This window comes from Lithobates pipiens, unplaced genomic scaffold (assembly GCF_037356315.1).
Source record: "Lithobates pipiens isolate NorthernLeopardFrog02 unplaced genomic scaffold, aLitPip1_a1.2 Scaffold_23, whole genome shotgun sequence".
In the NCBI taxonomy this organism is placed as follows: domain Eukaryota; kingdom Metazoa; phylum Chordata; class Amphibia; order Anura; family Ranidae; genus Lithobates; species Lithobates pipiens.
The window spans coordinates 260,998,579-261,020,110 of NW_027507785.1; the positions used below are offsets into that span (position 1 = coordinate 260,998,579).

General features: G+C 41.0%; 1 protein-coding gene across 1 annotated transcript in view; it reads right to left on the bottom strand.

Moving 5' to 3' along the window:
* Positions 1-21,532, bottom strand: part of STX6 (syntaxin 6) — a 42,951-nt gene that overhangs the window by 10,907 nt on the left and 10,512 nt on the right. Inside the window, exons 2-7 of the mRNA XM_077453104.1 lie at positions 17,729-17,898; positions 14,663-14,757; positions 8,595-8,657; positions 5,873-5,995; positions 2,069-2,175; positions 1,165-1,259 (exon numbers count right to left, since the gene is read on the bottom strand). Coding sequence (XP_077309230.1) covers positions 1,165-1,259; positions 2,069-2,175; positions 5,873-5,995; positions 8,595-8,657; positions 14,663-14,757; positions 17,729-17,898 — 653 coding nt within the window. The remainder of the gene's footprint in view (positions 1-1,164; positions 1,260-2,068; positions 2,176-5,872; positions 5,996-8,594; positions 8,658-14,662; positions 14,758-17,728; positions 17,899-21,532) is intronic.

Below are 21,532 nucleotides of genomic sequence, written 5' to 3' on the forward strand. Positions count from 1 at the left end.
TAGATATTACCTTTAAGATGGTAAATCTTTACTTTTCGACTTATGGATTACTTTAGGGATGCCTTAAATCACTATTAGTTTTACGTAACCAAGGGTTACAGTTTTTTGTAAAAGTTGTATGACTCTTTTTAAAAGAGAAAGCTTTGTACTTTTGGGTATATAATAATAAAAAGAAACACAAACAGATAAAAAATATCCACTCACCTTCATTCAGTACTAATGCTTATTGGAAGCTCACAATTGTAATGAAAACATGTTCATACAACAAACAGGATAAACATTACCATACATACAGAGATGGCCATATTTAAAAGACAACTCCTATAGAAAATATCCACAGTATCCACTGCACCAATAAAAGGTATTATTATGAAACGGTAATGTCTCTACGTTACACTCTTATACATAGCATGTGCACAGACCTAAAGCCCTAAAAACGAACACTACCTGCGTTCAGAATATTACGCCTGTGCTACTTTACCCTCACATCGGCGCTTAGCTGCATACAGCCACCTTTACCAATTCATGCCTGTAGGTGGCTGTATGCAGCTCCGGGACATCGCGGGCACCAGAAATATGCAACATAATTAAAGTAGTTGTAAAGGCTGAAAAGTTTTTTTTACCTTCATGCATTCTATGCATGAAGATAGGAAACCTTCTGTGTGCTGCCCCCCCAAATACTTACATGAGCCCCTTCTTGATCCAGTGACATGCACGAGAGTCTTGGCTGTCCCAAGTCTCTCTTCAATGGCTAACGCAGCAGCGAGAGCCATTGGCTCCCACTGCTGTCAATCACAACCAGTGATCCAATGAAGAGAGAGCAGGAGGTGGGCTGAGCCATGGCTCTGTGTGCCTTATGCCCCCCATATCAAGCGGCTTGCTATTGGGAGCACTGGTCAAGGTGGAGGAGCCAGGAGTGCCGGCGGGGGACCAGAGAAGAAGATCAGGGCTGCTTTGTGCAAAACCATTGCACAGAGCAGATAAGTATGACATGTTTGTTATTTAAAATTAATAAATAAAAAATATGAACCATTAATATCACTTTAAGCTGCACAGGCAAATGCTCCCATGTGCATGAAGCCTAAATAGAATATTTTGATAAAGCTACACAGTTTTACATTTTTATTATTATAACCATGTTTGGCTGACGCATTTCCAACTCACCACTAGTCATATGAGACACCTTTGCCAGCTTCTTTAAAACATTGTCCATCCGAGATTGCGTTGTGTCCAATTCATGTGAAAAGTCATCCAGCATCCTTAAGTGAAGAAAAATGGCAGAGATTTTTACCTGAAGCTTTTAATATTTCAATTGCATTATACGCAATAATTAAACTAACATACTTCTATACAACTCTATTAAAGTTTACATTTTCTCAACCTAAAAAAGGCTGATAACTGAAATACTGTATGTTTCCCTCCACTGCACATTAACTACAAAGTGAAAAAAGAGAAGGGAACGTTTATAAACATAAATTAAATGTAACCAAGTGCCTGTTTATGTATAATACTTGGCGGGTCCCAATAGTGCCTTTAAAGAGAATATAGCAGGTTTAGTCAAAAGACCTGAAAAAGAATTTAGATTACCGATGTATCAAAAATTATAGCCCGAAAATAAGGTTTTCAGCGTTGTGCCGATTATAGCTGCAGAAAACGACAGCGATTTTGACGCATTTTCACCTTGATTATGGTGTGTTTTTCATAGGTCATGTGACTCAAAAAATGCATCAAGAACACAACACTGTGCATTTTTGTTGCTTTTCTGCTGCGTTTTCAATGTATTTCAATAGGGAGGTGTGTTTTTGGGGTGGTTTGCCAAATATGCACCAAAAATGCAGAAAGTGTTTTTGTTTTTTAACATCACTTCAAAAAGTGACGATAATAAATTCATATTCATTTAAACACATGATATTAATTGAAAAGTCCAAATATAATACAATTATTTACAAAAATATATAGATTTTTTTTTTTTTTTTAGACGTCAATTTCGGCAATGAAAATAATTAAAAAAATTTTTTTTAATCCCTCCACCCTAAAAACTTAAGCTTCTAGTTATTTGGACGCTCACACAGCTTGTTCATCCAGCTCATTTCCAATGCGTTGCGACATGTTCTTCAGCACCCCGATGCTCTGAGATACCAGCCCCAATTCCTCGTCCTGCTGCTCCATGATCATCTAAAGGTGAATGAAGAGATGACAAAATCAGCAGTGTCATACCACATATACTTAGAAACAACCAGGGCAAAAAAACAAAACAAAAACAAAAAAATAAAACACATTCAAAAAGAGCATTTGAAAGCCTTGAAGATGCGTCCTAATATAAACCTAGATTTTTCATGGTGGAAAATGTTTGCAGTTCAGAAATCATTTCTTTTACACACGCCTCAGAATAACAAAACACACGTTTTGGGGCCAACTACACAGTCACACAGATCATTTTTAGCCATCTGCAAAGGGGGAATTCTGACCATTACCCTAAAGCTTGGTACACACACAGTTTTCTTTCATTCAACCCAGCAGGCTGAAAGAAAAAACTGAAGAACTCAGGAGGAGCCACTGTACTAACTATGCAATGTTAGTACAGTTATCTCCCCTGCTGAGCTTTTGTGTTCTCACAGGGAGGCTAACCCCCTCCCGCCAGAACACACTGGTCTGCACTCTAAGCCATTTTTTTGAGAACGCTGAACAGATTTTGATCAGCAGACTTTTTTGGTCATGCCCCTTTGACCGAAGCCAGCTGAATGGCCGGCTTTTGTCAGACTGGCTGCGGCACACACGGGCCGATGCCACCCGATATTCGGCCCGTGTGTACGACCCTTAAAGTGGAATGCCACACAAAAGTGGAACTTCCGCTGATATGCTTCCTCCCCCTCCGGGGTCCCCTTTGCCACTTACGGGAGACGGTCCCCGCTGGGGTGTCGACATCATGGGCTCCCTATACAGCCAAGTGCCCTAATATTAAAAGTCAGCAGCTACAGCATTGGTATCTGCTGACTTCATTTTTTTTCACCCAGGCTGCACCTCCTCTATAACCACATGCCAACTGCCTGGCGTCAAGCAGCCACTTTAAGGGGCATGCGCGCATGCCCACCGCGTCACTGAGGACCCAATGCGCGTGTCCGACGGCCTTGATGTCCGTCAGGCACCCGCGATTGCTTGTGACAGAGCAGGAACATGGATCTGTGTGTATAAACACACAAATCCACATCCTGTCAGGGGAGAGGAGACAGATTGTGTGTTCCTAGTATATAGAAAAACCGATCTGTCTCCTCCCCCAGTCAGTCCCATCCCCCCCCCCCACAGTTAGAACACAGTGAAGGAACACATTTAACCCCTTGATCACCCACTAGTGTTAAGTTAACCCCTTCCCTGCCAGTGACATTTATACAGTAATAAGTGGCAAGTTATAACGCTGTATAAAATGTCAATGTTTTTTTTTTAAAAGTGTCAAAAGGGTCCGATCTGTCTGCCGCAATCCCGAAAAAAAATAAAATAAATAAAAAATAAAAAAAATAAAAAAAAAAAAAAATCACAGATCGCCGTCATTACTAGTTTAAAAAAAAAATAAAAATAAAACACACCATACATACATATGACTTGAATCAACCTATTTTGTAGGCGCTATAACTTTGGTGCAAAACAATCAAAAAAAACCTTATTGCGATTTTTTTTTTTTTTACCAAAAATACATAGAAGATTACATATCGGCCTAAACTGATGAAAAAATTAGTTTTTTAAAAATTTTAAAATATAGCAAAAAGTAAAAAAATATTGTGTTTTTTACAAAATGGTCATTCTTTTTTTGTTTATAGCGAAAAAATAAAAACCGCAGAGGTGATCAAATACCACCAAAAGAAAGCTCTATTTGTGGTAAAAAAAAAAAGCATATCAATTTTGTTTGAGTACATGACCACGCAATTGTCAGTTAAAGTGACGCAGTGCGTATCGCAAAAAAATGGTTACCCTGGTTAGGAAAGGGGTAAATTCTTCCGGGGCGGAAGTGGTTACGTTGAAGATATAGCGAGAGGGGGGTGGTGTGGCATCTTCCCACTGATCATCAATGTAAGAGGTATTTTTTCACACTGACCTTAGTAGGGGTTCTTCAAGACACAAGCATGGATTTCAAGTGTTCCTTGGGGTAAAAAGTTGAGAAAGGCTTAAGCAGCCCTTATACTGTACCTTTTAGCTCATAAAAGTGTACAGTTAGTAAATCCTTACATGGTTTTCTGTACACCCATGTAACCCAATGGCTCCCAAATGCATGCTAAACAGAGAATCTTGACATTTGCACTGACTTACTTAAGCTCCATTCACCCCAGAGCTGTATCTGGCTGGCAGTGGTGTCACTTTAGTCTAACTAATGGAGGGATTGGTGGTTTCTATATATACTATATATAGTGTGCTACCAGAGTCAGCACTTGCTTGGCCGAAAAATTAGGCTACTACACATGCTTGAATTTTGGATGCACTGTTGCTTTTTATGCAATTATGATCAGACGGTTCCCTTTAAGAAAAACAGGTACTCCAAGCATGCATGATTTGCTTTGTTGTTTGTAGAAGGAAAAAATATGCTTGCCATACATAGATCAAAATGTATGGCCAGTTCAGCATGGACCAACCAAATTTCAATCCATGTATTGGCACTGTGGTTGTAAAGGAGTTGATATACCAATCGACTTCTGTACAACTGCTCAATCGAATTTTACCCGGAAGTCTCCCTGCTGTCAGAGTACAATAGCTCAGCAGGGAGGATACCCCCTTCCACATTAAGCGTGTGGATGGGGGAATCGAGACAGTATTTTTCATTCAGCCCGCTGGGTAAAGCAAAAAAAATAAAATAAGGACTCCTCTATGGGCTGCTCAAGTATTAAAATACACAGCTTGGCTTCATCCGCAGAGCTCGAAATATTACAAAAGAGAAAACAAATATGTAATCCTGACTGTAGTGCTACAGACATCTGGAACTATGGAATTATAGGCCACAGGCTGGCAATCCGAATACGATCATTATGATCTGGATGGAGTTGTGTATTTAGCCCAGTGCCCATTTCACAATGCATTCATCAAAGGTATTCCACAGGAGAGGTAATCTGCAGAATAGAGGTGGATTTACACTGCGTGATACAAAGCCATTCACTCTTCCCAACATCATTCTTTTAGGCATTCATTAACCCAGCGGCGCAAAAGACTTATGTCCCTCCCGCTCACTTTCTATAGAAAAAGCACACAGGATGTCCTGGTGCTGGGCAGCACAGACTTGAAGCCACATGTCCAGTGATAACGAGGTATTAACTGTGAGCTCTTGTCTCCTTGGCTCATTTTCTTGTCATAGAAAGGTAAAGTTTACATGGTCTTTGTCTCTCTGGGATCCAATTATTTAGGAAGACAGAGTGGTCTCTAAAGTGTTGTTTACATTGCCACTGATGTGATGCCAGATGTGCGTTTGTGTGTGGGGGACTCTGAATAAGAAGCTACCATTTTCTAGAATGCCGACAACCCCTTTAAATTTCATACACGAGTACAATGGATCTCTCATTGTTCATCCATCTCCCCCCTCTTTATATATATATATATATATATATATATATATATATATATATATATATATATATATATATATATATATATATATATATATATATAATGTACTTGGAAGTGCAGTCACTGTAGATCCGAGGGGTAGATCTGAAATGAGGGGAAGCTCTGCTGATTTTATCATCCAATCATGTGCAAGCTAAAATTATGTTTTTTTACTTTCCTTGCATGTCCCCCTCTGATTTACAGTGACTGCACTTGCAGTGCAACGGGGATTTGCCTTTTGTAAATAACCCCCTATACCTGCCACACACTCCCTGTATTATGGACATCTTACCTGTTGCTGTGAAGCCTGCCCATCTAGAAATTGTGAGTTCGCTGACTGGATCTCCTGGTCCAGCCCTTTGTACTTGTCTGGTTCACTGTTCCAACCCCGTCTCGTCCCTTCACCTAAAAGTGCCTGAAAAATCACATTAGAAATTGGTTAGCATCCAGAACAGTGATCTCCAAACTGCGGCCCGAGGGCCATATGTGACCCTTTGCTTGCTTTTATCCGGCCCTTGGGGCACTAAATCCCACTGATACAAGTCACTATTGCTCCCACTGCCACCAACAACCGGGCATAATTCCTACGAATGACCCCAACAATGGGACACGGTTCCTCCCACTGACAACGAGACACTATTCCTTCTACTGATACCAACATAGGGGAAATATTCCTCCCATTTATACCAATGATGGAACATTGTTTACTCCCATTGACACCAGGGCATTATCTGCTCTCACTGGCCACAGTCCGGCCTCCTCAAAGTCTGAAGGACAGTAAACTGGCCCTTTGTTTAGAAAATTTGGAGAATCTGATCTAGAATATAAAAATTAATCTTAAAACATAATGGGTTAATCCATAATTTTGACAAAAATAAGACAACCCACCGTATGCAAAATCAGTGAGAAAAAAAAAAAAAATGATATATAATTTTTTATATTTATATATAAAAATAAAAAACCCAACAAGTTCAGGGAGTAATTTGTTCCCCTACTTTGGGCATATATTGGAAGCTGGTTAGCTTTGCCTTCTCCTGGATGATCAGACATCTCGAATAGGTTGAACCACATGAACTTTTTTTCTGGTCCTATTTACTAAAAAGTTCTGTAACATACAACTCTTTCTACTATCACCAGCATGCATAAAGAGCATGAATAAATCTTTTTGGAGACAGGGACATGTGTGCCCCCTATGTGATAGCACAATGGACAAAACAGGTCATCTATAGGGTGACTTTAGGGGTCTATTAGATCCCTAATGTCATCCTTGTACCCCATTAAAGCTAGTCAAGCACATACTGTGCTTTATTAGTTTCTTTCTCAACCACAGAAGCCAGGAAATGAAAACTCACATTCGAGTGATCGGCCATGAATATATGTATAGGGACTATCACTTGCATGTGATCGCTGCCTGAGCAATTAGGCCTCATGCACATTGGACGTTTGACCATCTCTCCTACACGCCTTTCCTCCTGGCAGCAGGGTTTTGTTAGTAAAAACTCCTGATGCTTGTACTTGCATGCAATTGTGTTTAGAAGTGTCAAGTGCTGGGGTGTAAATTTATTGGCCAGAATAATAATAATTTAGCTCAAGCGTTAAGTGTGCTTAGTGTTAAAAGGGATTGTAAAGTCAGAATTTTTTTTTTTTAAATCTTAATGCATTTTATGCATCAAGATAAAAAGCCTTCTGTGTGCAGCAGCCCCCCTAACACTTACCTAAGGTCCCTCTCTGTCCAGCAATGTCCATAACGTCTGAGATTCTCCCTCCTGATTGGCTGAGACACAGCAGCAGCGCCATTGGCTACCTCTGCTGTCAATCAAGGTCAGCTAGCCAAGCAGGAGAGAGGGGGCAGGGCCGGGGCTCCGTATCTGAATAGACACAGGGAGCTTGGCTGGCCCCATAAGCAAGCTGCTTGCTGTAGGGGCACTGAAGGGGAGGGAGGGGCCATAATCACAGAAGAGGGACCAGAGAAGAGGAGGATCTGGGCTGCTCTGTGTAAATCCACTGCAACAGAGCAGGCAAGTATAACACGTTTGTTATTTTTATAGGGAAAAAAAACAAGACTTTACAATCACTTAAACGTGAGTTTAGGCGCATTTACAGGCGTCAAGCTTTTATTCTGCCCCTGGATGCAGTTTTTTTAAATTTATTTTTATATGCTTTGAGATTAAAAAAATAAATAAAAAACACAAAACCTCCAGATGCCAATGGCAGCGTTAATTGTTCATGAGGCCTTAGGCAGGCCATATACAGTGTGAATTTCTTTCCTGCAAACACAGATTGCAGGAAACAAAATTTGCACGATTCCCTCCATCACACAGACGTGTTCATGCAGGAATCCCTCCTGCCGGGCCATTGTCTTCTCCTGGCAGGGGGTGGGGGAAGCCATCCCTGCTGGTAAAAGGTGGTGATTATTGCCAGCAGCTATAGAAGCAATAAATCGCAAGAAAATCTGGCAGGCTGGTTGTATTGAAGTTGATCGATCAACTTGGTACATTCAGCCTGCCCATTAATGGTTCGAATCTCGGGCGGTTTAGCAGGAGATTCGAACCGTGTATGGCTGGCCTTACATGTGAGTGGGTGCGGTCAGCTGTTCGAGCTGGCAGTCTTCCATTGCTTTCAATGGGGCTGCCTACTTGCAGCTAATCACAGGAACCCCTACTGTGGTTCTCACAGCTGATCGCACCTGATGTGGTGTTTGTGAATGAACTTGAAAAGGTGTTTTTATACTTGGATAGAATCATTGTTAATCGCCCTTACTTCTTGCTGGACCTGTTCATAACGAGGTGATGAATGAGAAGACCTATAGACGTGATGAAAGCTTAATGTCTATAAGACTTCTACAGCAAAGCAGATCCAGGATATTATTTGGCCACGCAGCACAGACAATAAGTCTAGTAACCTGAGAGCAGAGAAAGTGATGCACACACATACTCCCTCCACAGTATGACCTAGTACTGTTCACCAAGGAGACCACACGTCACAGGCTCAAACAGCTGCGCAAGCTCGCTCACCTGCCGGTTTTTCTTTTCAGCTAAGGCCTGAACAGATGGACTGGTCATCTGATCCTTCATTTCCTGTGTGGGAAGACAAAAATACCTTTATCAGTTACCGTTTGAAATCTAAATCAACAGCCCGTCAGCTTCTGGGAACTGAAAATCTAAAGCCAATTATGCTTGTGACAACAAATGGCATTTTTATTTTATTTTTTTTAATACATAAAAAAAAAAAAAATCTAAGAAAAAATACAGATATTTGGCAAATTTTAGCAACGTATTTCACATAGATTTTCACCTTAGGTAATAAAATCGGTCCGGAAAATGTCAGCACTCTGCGTGGCATTCACATGACAATGCAAAGTAACTGGACAGCCATAAAAGCACAAAGCTTTACTGTCTCATTTCCGGCTAAAGTCTTTGAAGGCCCAACTCCAACCAAAACCTTTATTAGTTTTAAATCAAAGGGGGGGGGGAGAGATCTCCCGCTAGCTGTAGAACAGGGGAGTGGGGGCCGGTGAAACCTGAATATGGGTGTAATATATTAAAAGGGTGAACTTATCCTTTAGGCTGGGTTCACACCGCTGCGGGTGGGAGACCCGGATGTGATTCGCACCGCACTGCAGTGCAAATCACATCCGATCTCTGTGCGATGCGAGTTCAGCCATACAGATAGTATGGCTGAATTCGCATCGCACCCGCCGCAAAGACCCTTTTTTTGGTCCGCAGCAGAATCGGATCGCATGGGTGTTCACACCATGCGATCCGATTCCTGTCCGAGTTTGCAGATCGCACTGCGATATGCGGACTGATCTGGGGGTGTCATTAAGATTTCATTGACACTCCCAGCAGTCCGCATAGGGCAGTGTGAACTGCCGGCGGGAGGCATGCGATGCGAGAAAACGCAGCGGATTTGTGGCGTTCCCGCATCGCTCCGGTGTGAACCCAGCCTAAAATGCGAAGTTCCAGGCAAAAATTGAACTCCTTTGAAAACATAAGCACAGAGCTTTCTTTTGGTGGTATTTGATCACCTCTGCGGTTTTTGGGCTATAAACAAAAAAAGACTGACAATTTTGAAAAAAAAAAAAAAAAAAAAAAAACATAATTTTTTACTTTCTGCTATAAAGCATCCAATAAAAAGATGTAGCCAATATGTATTCTGCTACATGTTTTTGGTAAAAAAAAAAAAAAATCAAAAAAAAAAAAAAAATCACAATAAGCATATATTGATTAGTTTGTGCAAAAGTTATTGCGTCCACAAACTGGGATATTTATTTTGTTAAAAAATTCAAGAGCAAAAAGGGTTTAGCGCAGTGTTTTCTATTTTAGTATTTAATTTTTACTAGTAATGGCGGCGATCAGTCAGTGACTTATAGCGGGACTGCGATATTGCGGCAGACAAATTGGACATTGACACTTTTTTGGGGACTAATACAGTGATCAGTGCTTAAAAAAAAAAAAAAAAATGCACTCTCACTGTACTAATGACACGTGTCAATGATATTCACGAATGATTATTATTTATAATTTTTATTCATCTTTCTCACTTATATTTGCATTTCAAAGGTTTATTCAATTGCCTTAATGTGGTTTATGTTTTTTTCACTATTAGGGAATAAGCTTTTCCTTGTCTTATGATTTATATGATGACACGTATCATTTTAAAATTTTCTGTCTTTGTTATAGCGCTACACATATACTTTTTTTATTTCCATTTATGCTTTTTGTCTAGAAGCGGTGTTGGCAGCTTGATAAAGTTTATCATCACAGCGCAGTATATACCAAAATATCATTGTACTAATGACACTGGCTGGGAAGAGGTTATCATCAAGGGCTAAATGTGTTTCTACCCCATGCTTGTGTACTGTGGAGGAGGTGTTTTTACTAAAGGAAGGCAAAGACCTGTGTCCCTGCTTTGTAAGAACACAGAATCAATGCCTTCCCACCTCATAGAACAGCAATCCGCCTTCTTTACATAGGCAGATAACCTTTGTGCATGTGTACCGACTAAAGCGGCAGGTACCGGCAGACACTGAGTCCACAATACCCACCACTGGGCAACAGTGGCATCACTATACTGTGCCCCCCCCCAACACCCAGGTACCACGAGCTGAGGCAGGGGCGCTGCAGCCCAAGTGGCACTGCCTGCTCATCTTGCTGCCTCCCTGGTCCCCGGAGGCATCACGGGGGGTGCGTGCATTCCGTCCAGGGTACCACAAATGGGGAGGAGGTGTCAGGTAGGGATGTCATCCCGGTGCACCCATCTTTCACTCCCTCCTCAAGCGCCAGCTCTAACAAAGTCCTGCCTCGACAACCTAGACTGGCTCCTGTCCGGTGATAGATGGAACACTGATCCAATGCTGGGAAATTAAATCAGTGTGACATATAATCATACGAGCTGGGACTTTGCTACAGTGGCCGCTGGGATATTAAATTCAAGCTCCGTGACACAGTGGGAGATCTGGGCACTGGTAGGCTGCATTGATGGGCACCGATCAGGGTGTGTATGTATATAACACACACAAAATTGCGTTTTATAGTTGGACCCCCTACTTTTGTCCCTGTCCCCCTCATGTGCCTGCCCCCGCCCCCCAAATATGAAAGCGGGAGATGCCACTGCTGGGCTCCTACGGTGTGTGATCACAGGAGGTTGTCGAGAGCACGTGTGTATGCCCCAGACTTGGAAGTGTAACATCATGTACTAGGTACGTGATCTGGCACATAGTGGCCACCTTACTGCAGTATATATACGGTGGGCGGTCCACAAGTGTTTAAGTACTGCTGCACAGTAATGCTGGCCATACACCACGTGGGCTGAACAAGAGAAAGCCATCAAATTGCCCAATCCATACTACATGGATGGACAAATCTCTTGTAGCTGAATATTGTATTATGATAGCAACGGCAGCTGTCAGAATACCCAAACAGCTCATTGGCTGCAGTCACTGTTCAACCAACAATCTCCCACCATCCGACTCCTTTGACATTATTAATGTTCCTCTGTTTTTCATTTGTAAGTCTACCATGCGGATCTGACTGATTGAAAAACTTAATTCCTTACTTAATTTTAATCAGTTGTTAAAGCAAAGAAAAAATTCCTTAATAAAAAATTGCTATGAGGCAAATTTTTGTGCAAAGTCGAAGCTGCCAAAAAAAAAAAGCCTTGCCTTTTGCTCCTAGCAATTCATTTTTATACAGGTCCATGCAGTGTACACGGCTGGCGTGCCAAGAATGCAGCTGGGTGCCAGGATGATTTAAGTGCAGTGCACAGAAGTTACATTATCTGTGGCAGACCAATGGTGGACCCTAAAGTCTTTGGGCCAGTGGGAAAAATTGGATATGCATGGTCTTCCATTGAAGTGTGTTGGCATGCATGTTATCACATGTCGATGTTTTTATGCGCATTAAATAGTTATTCTCCATGCACATTGGCTTAAAAAATGTTGCTTCTACGGGAGTTTTGTGTTCTGCCTGTAGAAGCAGCACAATGTTATCCTATGTGTCCATACACATTAGGACGTTAAGAGGCATATTTTGAGCTCAACGTTTAGGAGGCAGAAACAAAAACACTTCTCATTCGCATTTCTGATTGGAGCTTTGTACAAAAAAATGCTCTATATAAGCGTTTTATTACTCAAAGGAAAACAGATGTTTTTTTTAAGCCCAGTGTGCATGGAGCCTTAAGAATTTTGCAGGTTATTTTCTCTGACATCATATCATTTCCTGTTTATGGGTTGAGAAAAGGAATGAAGAGAAAAATAGAGACACACACACACATTTTTGTTTTGGAGAGGTATTGGCAAATGTGATGTCTAGCATAACAGCCCTAATGATCATGCTAGCCATATTGAGGAGGGGGAGGGGGGGGGGCGGATGAGATTGGGGCAAGCCAATTGGAGCTATTTAGTGCATCCATTGCTCACACAACTTGACAGTAAAGGGCAGTTTTGGACCTTATATCAGGATTTACAATGTCACTCATCTATTTCTATAAACCCTGCCATTAAGACACCTCATTAGGTAGCTTCCAACTGCTCACTCTCTACTCCCCCGCCAAGATGGCTGCTGTATGGGTTCTTGTAAGGAATAAAACAATAAAAAGCTTTTTTTTTTCCCCAGACAGTCTAACTTTGATATGCATTTAGGTGCCTTGCATTAAAATGCATACATGTAGCAACGCACTGCACATGACACCAGCGTTGTGGTGTGAACATGACACATGGAAAACAATTGTTTCCTTGCGATGACCTACCTTCTTCCAGTGCAACAAAACTCAGGTCACTGCAGTATGTGTGAACAGGGCCCAAAATTCCACTTTAATCAAGATACGGTAGTTGATATTGTAAAACGTGCACAAAACCATGACAAGAATCAACAAATCGAAGAAATATAGTACAACTCAAAATATGTTATAAACTATATTTACTTAAAGATGACTACTAATTAAAGATATAGCATAGTTTTACTTTAAAATTATTATTAAATAGTGAGCATATAACAAAACAACAGAAGAATTAAACTGCTGCTGCATGTGGATTGATTTACTAAGCCCCCATTCACACAGGTGCCTCCACTTGCTCAGCGGGGGAAACCGCTCCGCTGATACCCGCTGAGCAGGCGGATGACAGGTCCATATCTGCTCCACTGTGCAGAGCGGAGTCAGACCCTGTCCCACTTTCCTCTATGGGGAGATTGGGCAAAAACGGACCTCCTGTCTGTTTTCAACCGATCATATCTGATCCGATCTAATCTGCCAGATGGATGGAAAATAGGACCACCATCCGTCTAGATTATGTGGACAGGATTGGATAGCTGCAGATGTCAGTGGACATGTCACTCCAGAGGGGTGAATGGAGGATCCGTGAAGAAAAACCGACAGGCGGATTGTGTGAAAGGGGCCTAAGACTACAGAGTTCAAAATCTAGTGCAGCTGTGTGTTACTCCCTTAATGACCAGGCCATTTTTGCGATACGGTGCATCGTTACTTTAACTGACAATTACGTGGTTTTACGATGCTGTACCCAAATAAAATTAATGTCTTTTTTTCCCCACAAATAGAGCTTTCTTTGGGTGGTATTTGATCACCTCTGCGGATTTTATTTTTTGCGCTATAAAACATTAAAAAAAATATATATATCTATCAAATTTCTTCATCAATTTAGACCAATATATATTCTGCTACATATTTTTGGTAAAAAAAAAAACAAAACACAATATTTATTGGTTTGCACAAAAGTTTGCTGCTAAAAACTATGGGATAGATTTATGGAATTTTTTTATTTTTTTTACTAGCAATGGAGGCGATCAGCAACTTTTAGCGGGACTGCGACAGACAAATCTGACACTATTACAGTGATCAGTGCTATAAAAAAAAAAAAAAATAATGCACTGTCAATGTATTGACACTGGCAGGGAAGGGATTAACAACAAGGATGATGAAAGGGTTAAATGTATTCTCTGGGAGTGCTTGCTAACTGTGAGGGATGCTTTGACTGGGGGAAGAAATTTGCTTAGCAGAAACACGGGCTCTCCATCTTCTCCCCTGTCAGAACGGTGATCTGCTTTGTTTACATACCCTGGGGGTAGTTCATCGAGTCTTCCTGTCAGAATGTATCACGAGGTACAGGCAAGCCCAATACACTGACAGATCTGCAGGAGACCTGCATAGCACTAATGATCTGCTAATCGCTGGTGCAATGCTTTACAGGCTCCTGCAACAAAAAATTATAAATGCACATTTTTGTACCTGCAAAAAAAAATTTAATAATGCATTTATTAATTTTTGGGAAAAGGTGAACTTATCCTTTGAGTTTTAACAAAAAAAAAAAAACTGGCAGACGATTGATTTCTATTCAGAGCTTCACCAGATTTTGCACACTCCAGTTTTAGTAAATCAACCCCCCTGCTTATTTTTCCAGGGACATACGGGCACAAATATGAAAGGGCACTGTAATTCACCTTGCAGGAAGGATCTAAGCAGACACCAAATACCTGTGGGAAATGGCTACACTTCATGTAACCTTCTCCCTGAGCCTTCACACAAGCCAATGCTATACATTCACTCAGATCCCTGCTGTGATTCTCACCTTGACACACTGCCGGGTTTCGCTGATAAAAGCTTTTCTCTGCCTCATCTCGGCTGGATCCAGACTGAACTTACGAGGATTGGATTCAACAATACGTGAGCAGAATAAAGGAAAACACTGTAGTAAATAGTGGCAACAATTGACTTTCCTGTTTGGCTTCAGCTCTATTGTACCAGAAGAGCTGACTCAAACTGCAAGGACAGCAGGACTGTCCTTCTGTCATAAAACCTCTGAAACAAAAATGATTCCAGGTTATGTTGCTCATAAAAAGCATAGCATTCAATGCAACTAGCCCCAATCATCCTTTCTATATACCAAGTACCTTCATTAAGGTGTCAGGAAGTATAAAAAGAACATGGCAATAATCAGGGGAAGACAGAGGGAAAAAAAGTTACCCATTCTTATAAAATAAGTCAATCCTTGAATCACTTCAGTTTTGCATGAACCCTGCTCATCCCTGCCAGCCAATCATTAACTAGCCTAAGGCTAGTCATACATGGTTAGATTTCTCCAAACAACTGATTTTCCCATTCACGCTAAACGGTGACTGCATCTGATAGGGTGATCATGAGAGGGAAGAGGCAGGCACTCATGGCCTTCATCACTTTTGTTAAATCCTAATTGTAGTTATAAATACAGCAAAAATAAATCAATAAGAGGATAAAAACTGTGCCTGCAAAAAAGAATCTCTTCCAGTGTCTGCATCATTGAACACTGATTTGAAAAGGATTTGTTTATTGTGTTACCATGGTTTGTGTTAATAAAGCTCCCAGCCCTAGCAGAGAACTCCCTGCATCAATTCCAGCCTTCTATGTCTAGCTATAATTTGGAGCTAAAAGATCTCTGCCCTCTGGAAGACCAATCCTTTTCTGGCATTGTTTATAGGTTTAATAAGTATTTTTTGCTAGAAAATTACTTATAAACCTCATACACATACATTATTTAATGTGTGTGTATATATATATATATACACACACACACACACACACACACATATAATATTATATATATATATTTATTTTTATATATATATACATTTTTATGTCACACGGTATTTTGCAAAAAAATAAAAAATAATTTTAATGAATTAAAAATAAAAACACAACAAAATATATAACCCAATTGTTTTGTATAATATGAAAGATGATGTCAAGCTTTACGGGGGAATGTTTATTTTGTTGTACTTAAGCTTGTTAAAGTGGTTGTAAACCCCATTCATGAAATCTGACCTGGGTACATATATCAGTAGCGTTTACTCATCTCTCTCCAGAGTCCTAAGTCTTGTGTTTTTATGATGCTCCCTTCCTCTGTTATCATAATGAGAACTTCTGACAAGCTCTCCAACACACCAGATAAAAGCAGATAAAAAAATGTGTGTGTCGAGGAACCAATAAGCATGGAGCTGGTCTATTCAGCCTGCAGCTCTGCGAGTTCCTTCATTCCCTGTGGAGGGGGGGGGAGTTTGTGCCTTTCCTCCAATCAGCTCTCACGCAGTGTATGCCCAGACTCCCCACCCACTCCTGGAAGAGGAAGAATGATTTGTAACACAATGTACACTTTCAAAAGAATGTAGAAAGGGAGAGACAGCAGATAAACAAGTAAAAATGTATGTAGGGAGATTTGTTTCATCTCTGTGTATCACCTGAGGCTGTTCACTTCACTGGGTATATGTGAGGGTTTACATCCACTTTAAAAGCAGGAGTAAACCCAGTTTCAAAAAAACACTTACATTCCCAGCACGCCGGAAATGTTAACGTTCACATTGGTTGTGCTCTCAACCAATCTTTCAAACCATCCAATAGCTGGTGTCATAACTGATCACATGTGCAGCATTATGGCAGTTGAAGAATTATTAGAGGCCAAGATGGTGGCTTCCTTGACTGAAAACGATAGAAGGGTTTACTTCCACTTTAAGCTAAAAAAAAAAAAACTTTTTTCAGGGTTTTAGAGCCAGTTCACACCACATGCAGGCCAGTTTTTTTTCTACATCAAAAACGCATGGAAACACACCGTTATATGGTTTTCAATGGCATAGATCACACCAGTGCTTGCAGAAAAAAAAAAAAACATGCTGCATTTTTCCTGCACTAGTCTGTACTGGAACGCTGTAAAACACATAAAAAAAACGCACTGGAATGCACATGTCCTTATTTAAGGTTAAGAAAAAAGGAAGGAGGGGAAATGCACTGGACTGCATCAAAAAACGCACCGTAAACGTGTCAAAAACATGCATGCAAAAAAAGGAACCGGACTGCATTTCTATGGTGTGACCTGGCCCTTATACAACTTTAATGTCACTGACTTTTTCTTGCAGGGGTTGGGGGGAGCTTCATTAACGCAAACAGCAATAAAACAAACACTTCTCCTTTTGATGCACCCTGACTTTATTTATCCAACTTTAAATTAAAACGATAACTGGACATTAAAGGAATGGACCACCTAATGGATAAGCCGATATCTGGATTCACTGGTATCTTGCCAACTTGATAATTTACACCTCTCTGTAACGCTCTGCACTATGTTTTGACAGATAGTGAATGCCATTAATGTGGCCTTAAAGCATGATTTACTGAACGCAGCACTTTTTCTGTACACATTTTCCATGTAGTGAATGGAACATTATTGCAGCTTGATTTATGCTTGGTCTGTGCAGTGTCCGGAAAAAGTACATGAAGTACTGGCAACTCAGCTGACAAAGTAAAATGTCAGACATCTGTTTTCACTAGCCTGTTCAAAGGAAACAGTACAAAAGTATTTGGAATTTGGCTAGTTGCTGTGGGCAACAATGGCATTTCTTTTTTTTCTTGTTAATTATTTAAGTATGTTTGCCTGATCCCGCTTATTTGGATAATGATTTTTGGCCTGTAGGCTTGGTATGACCAATATCCCCTGTCCCGTTCCCTTTGGCCTATCAATATGAATGGTTGCCTAAATAAGCATTGGACAGAATTAAAACCAGGCCAACATAAAAATTCCAAGACAATGTTGGAGCTTTTTTTAATCGGAATGAACTGGGATTCCATGGCTGCACTGCCAACACTTTACATAAGGCCTATAAAAGGATATTAATTGTCTCATCGAGGTCCTCAAGGTCCCACTCAACACTCCTCAGGTTGTTACGTAGTTCATTAGTAGTCCAGTCCAGCTCCTCCCGGGTAGCAATAGAAGGATCCTGAAGAAGATCTGTCCATCGTTGAAACAGACCCTGCGCTGTGTTCACTGCTTTCTGGACCTCCCTGAAAAATAAAATCAACCATAAGTGCCAGCACATGACCGTAGGAAAATATCTTGTCAACAATGACCTGACATGGTCAGATTCAAACACAGGGGGTTATTTATGAAAGGCAAATACATTTTGCACTACAAGTGCACTTGGAAGTAAAGTCACTGTAGATTCGAGGGAAATAAAAAACAGCTTTTTAGCTTGCACATGATTGGACGATAAAATCAGCAGAGCTTCCCTTGGTTTCAGATTTACCCTTTAGATTTACAGTGACTGCACTTCCAAGTGCACTTGCAGTGCAAAGTGGATTTGCCTTTCGTAATTAACCCCCACAGTATTATTAAAAACATATGGAAGTCTGAGAGGGGTATGAGTGCTGGACCAAGTTAAGCAGATCTTAACAAAAAAATAAAAAATATGAAGTACATTTCCCTGGCCAGAGTTTTGTTTATGGTCCAGGTAGTTATCAGGTCCTGGCCCTAAGCTGCTACTTCTCTGACCACGAAAGTCAAATTGCTCAACAGATGAACCATGTCAGGGTATATGGTTAGGAGAAAATTAGATATAGCCAAAGCACTTTGGGGGAACAAACAACGGATTGAACAAGGATTTATAATGCAATCTGGAAGAAATGACATAGAAAGCCTGACTGGAGGCTGGATTGAAGCCAGCGTGTTGTAATAGTAGAGCTGCACAATTCTGGGAAAAATGAGAATCAAGATTTTTTTTTCCCTTAGAATAAAGATCACAATTCTCTTACGATTATCACGGTGTAACATTATCTTTCACATAATACAAAATTGGGCTAACTTTACTGTTTCATTTTATTTTTAAATTCAGTGTATTTTTTCCCCCAAAAAATTGCATTTGAAAAGACTGCCTGTTTTTTTTTGACAGCTGTTGCTTTGAGTAGAGAACTCTGCATAGAATCTGGAAAATGCTTTGTTAAAGCGGACCTTCAGTAATTTTTTCTTTCCATCTACAAATCTTCTGCCCTTGTTGTTTTAACTTTGGATAGTAAAACATTTTTTTTCTGCCAGTAAATACCTTATACAGCCCACTTCCTGTTTCTTGTCTGGTCATTAGCCTAGGCTTATGACATCATGCACAGCTTTCTCTCTCCCACTCTGCTAAGAGTTTGCCAGGAAGAGAGGGGGATGAGTCATAAGAGAGCCAATAAAAGCTGCAGGGCTGGAGGTATGCCTTTGTAAATCCAGGAATTGAAAAGGCATCAACTTTAGCTGCCCACAGTTAAAATGGTTGCAGCCAGACTCAGTGGAGGGAGATTTCTGCAGCATATTTGGCAAGTACAGAATCACAGTATATATAAAATAATATGCAAAGTGGTTGGAGGAAAGCTTCAGAATGGCAAAGATGTTTTTATTACAAATTATGTGAGCAAACTGCAGTTCCTCTTTAAGATCGCAAGTGGGAAAGAATCGCGATCTCGATTCTTAATGACTTAATGAATTCTACGGAATGGCAATATAAAGTTCTTAAAGTAGGCCCTGTATAACAAAAAATATGCAGTAGGTGATATTTTACCTGTTTTACATTTCTGGTGGAAAGCCCAGCCCAACTACCACCTGTAATTCATCTTGGCACCACCAAGAAAAAAAACCTGCCAGGGTCCTGGTAAACTGGTCATATGGTGTGTCATGTTGTTGACCATCTCCTTCCTTCCCATCATTGGCTGTAGACTAATGTTTGTGTACCCGTGGTGGCACAAAGCTCAGGTTTTTTTTTTTCTTTGTCTGAAGCGTTGAAAAATGGCAGCCCCACAATACACAGATAACAGGGAATTCTGACCATAACCTAGACTACATGGTGGCTCTAGCAACACTGCTATGCAATTAAACCCTTAAAGTAGAACTATATGCAATTATTTTTTTTTTTTTTTACTTTGGATAAAGCAAGGGAGGGTTATAACCTGTCAGATTTCTTTTTTTCTGGGATCCGTGTTCCATTGTGGAGATTTCCCTTACCTTCCTGTCCCATATCCAAACAGGAAGTGAGAGGAAATCCCTGCAAATTAAAGGAATCTACTGTCCCCATTGGAAGATTTCCCATTTTTTACTTTTCTGGGGACAACCCAAAATTTGGGATTTTCTTTTACTTTCAATAATAGTAGTAAACAAGACAAACAGAGAGGGTGAATCTCCCCCTAAGTGCCGGTTCACACAGGGGCGACTCAGATCCGACTTCAAGTCGCCCCAAGTCACATCAGGTCGCACAACATGTAGAAATCAATGTAAGTGAATGAGAGCTGTCTTAATGCACACTATTGAAGTCGCTCCGACTTCAGAAAATGTTCCTGTACTACTTCAATCCGACTTGTAGGCGACTGGTACCCATTGATTTCAATGGAGGTCGCCTCCAAGTCCGATCTCCGTCTATACGGAGGCGACTCTCAGAGAATTATCAGCTCTCAAAAGGAGTTCCCCCCTGAGAGCTCATTCTCTGATTGGCCACGGCAAGTCGCCTGGCCTAGGGCGACTTAAAGTACTGTTGTAAGTCGCGTCCAAGTCGCCTCCAAAAGTCGTGTTGCCCCTGTGTGAACCAAGCCTTAGACCCCTTTCACATGTGCGGACCATATGGCCGTATTTCATCCATCCGTTTTCAGGTGAAATACGGACATACATGCATACCTATGGAATAGCGGGTGTCTGCAGGAGGAACATCCGCTGACACACAATATCATCCATCTCCTCTATGGTCTGATTCTGCAGACGGAGGAAAATCCTATTTTTCTATCCTTCTGTAGAGCGGATCGGAAGAACACGGACAGACGGTCCATGGTCATCCGATTCCCCCATAGAGGAGAGCGGAAATCTGACAGGGCGGTCCCTGCACAGTGTGCCTGTCATCCGCCTGCTCAGTGGGGATCAACAGAGCGATCCCTGCTGAGCAAGCGGATGTTCATGGGGCGGATCATCACGGATCTATCCCGTGTGAAAGGGGCCTTAGGCTTAATGTACACGGGACGTTTTTACAACCTCTCCTGAACGATTTAACTTGACAGATAATAACTGATCTTTAAATTGTCAGTTTAGCTACATTTACATGCCACGTTTAGGCGAGTTTGAAGAAAATGTTTTTATCTCAAAATAGCCAAAAACAAAAAACAACTGTAAACGAAGTGCCTCCAAACTCAGCGTCTGAACTCATTTTTTGGCTTCCAAAAAAAGCCTCTAAACTCAACTGCCTAAAAACAGCATTAAACGAACCTGTGTACATGTACACATAAGATAACATTGGAGGAGTTCAGGGGCAGCTGAAAAAACTGCCTCTGAATGTCCGTTTACCAGCAGCAGTGTACGTGGCGCCTACTTACGGATGCAAAGACAGCAATAAAAACTCCTCTACTCTATCCAAAACTAAAAAGTTTTGCACACAATGAAATAGAAATATTTTCCCAAATAGACACATCCTTCCTCTGTACTAAGAATCTTTTCACACTGTCAGCTCCCAGGCATCGGTGGTAAATCGCTTTACCTTCATTTTTGTGGCACTTTTAAGCCCCGCTAGCGGCTGCATAAAGGGTTAAGGGTGCCCGCAAAGTGCCACTACGGCGGCACTGCCCATTGATTTCAATATGCAGGGGCGCTTTAGGAGCGGTGTATACACCGCTCCTAAAGCGCTTCAAA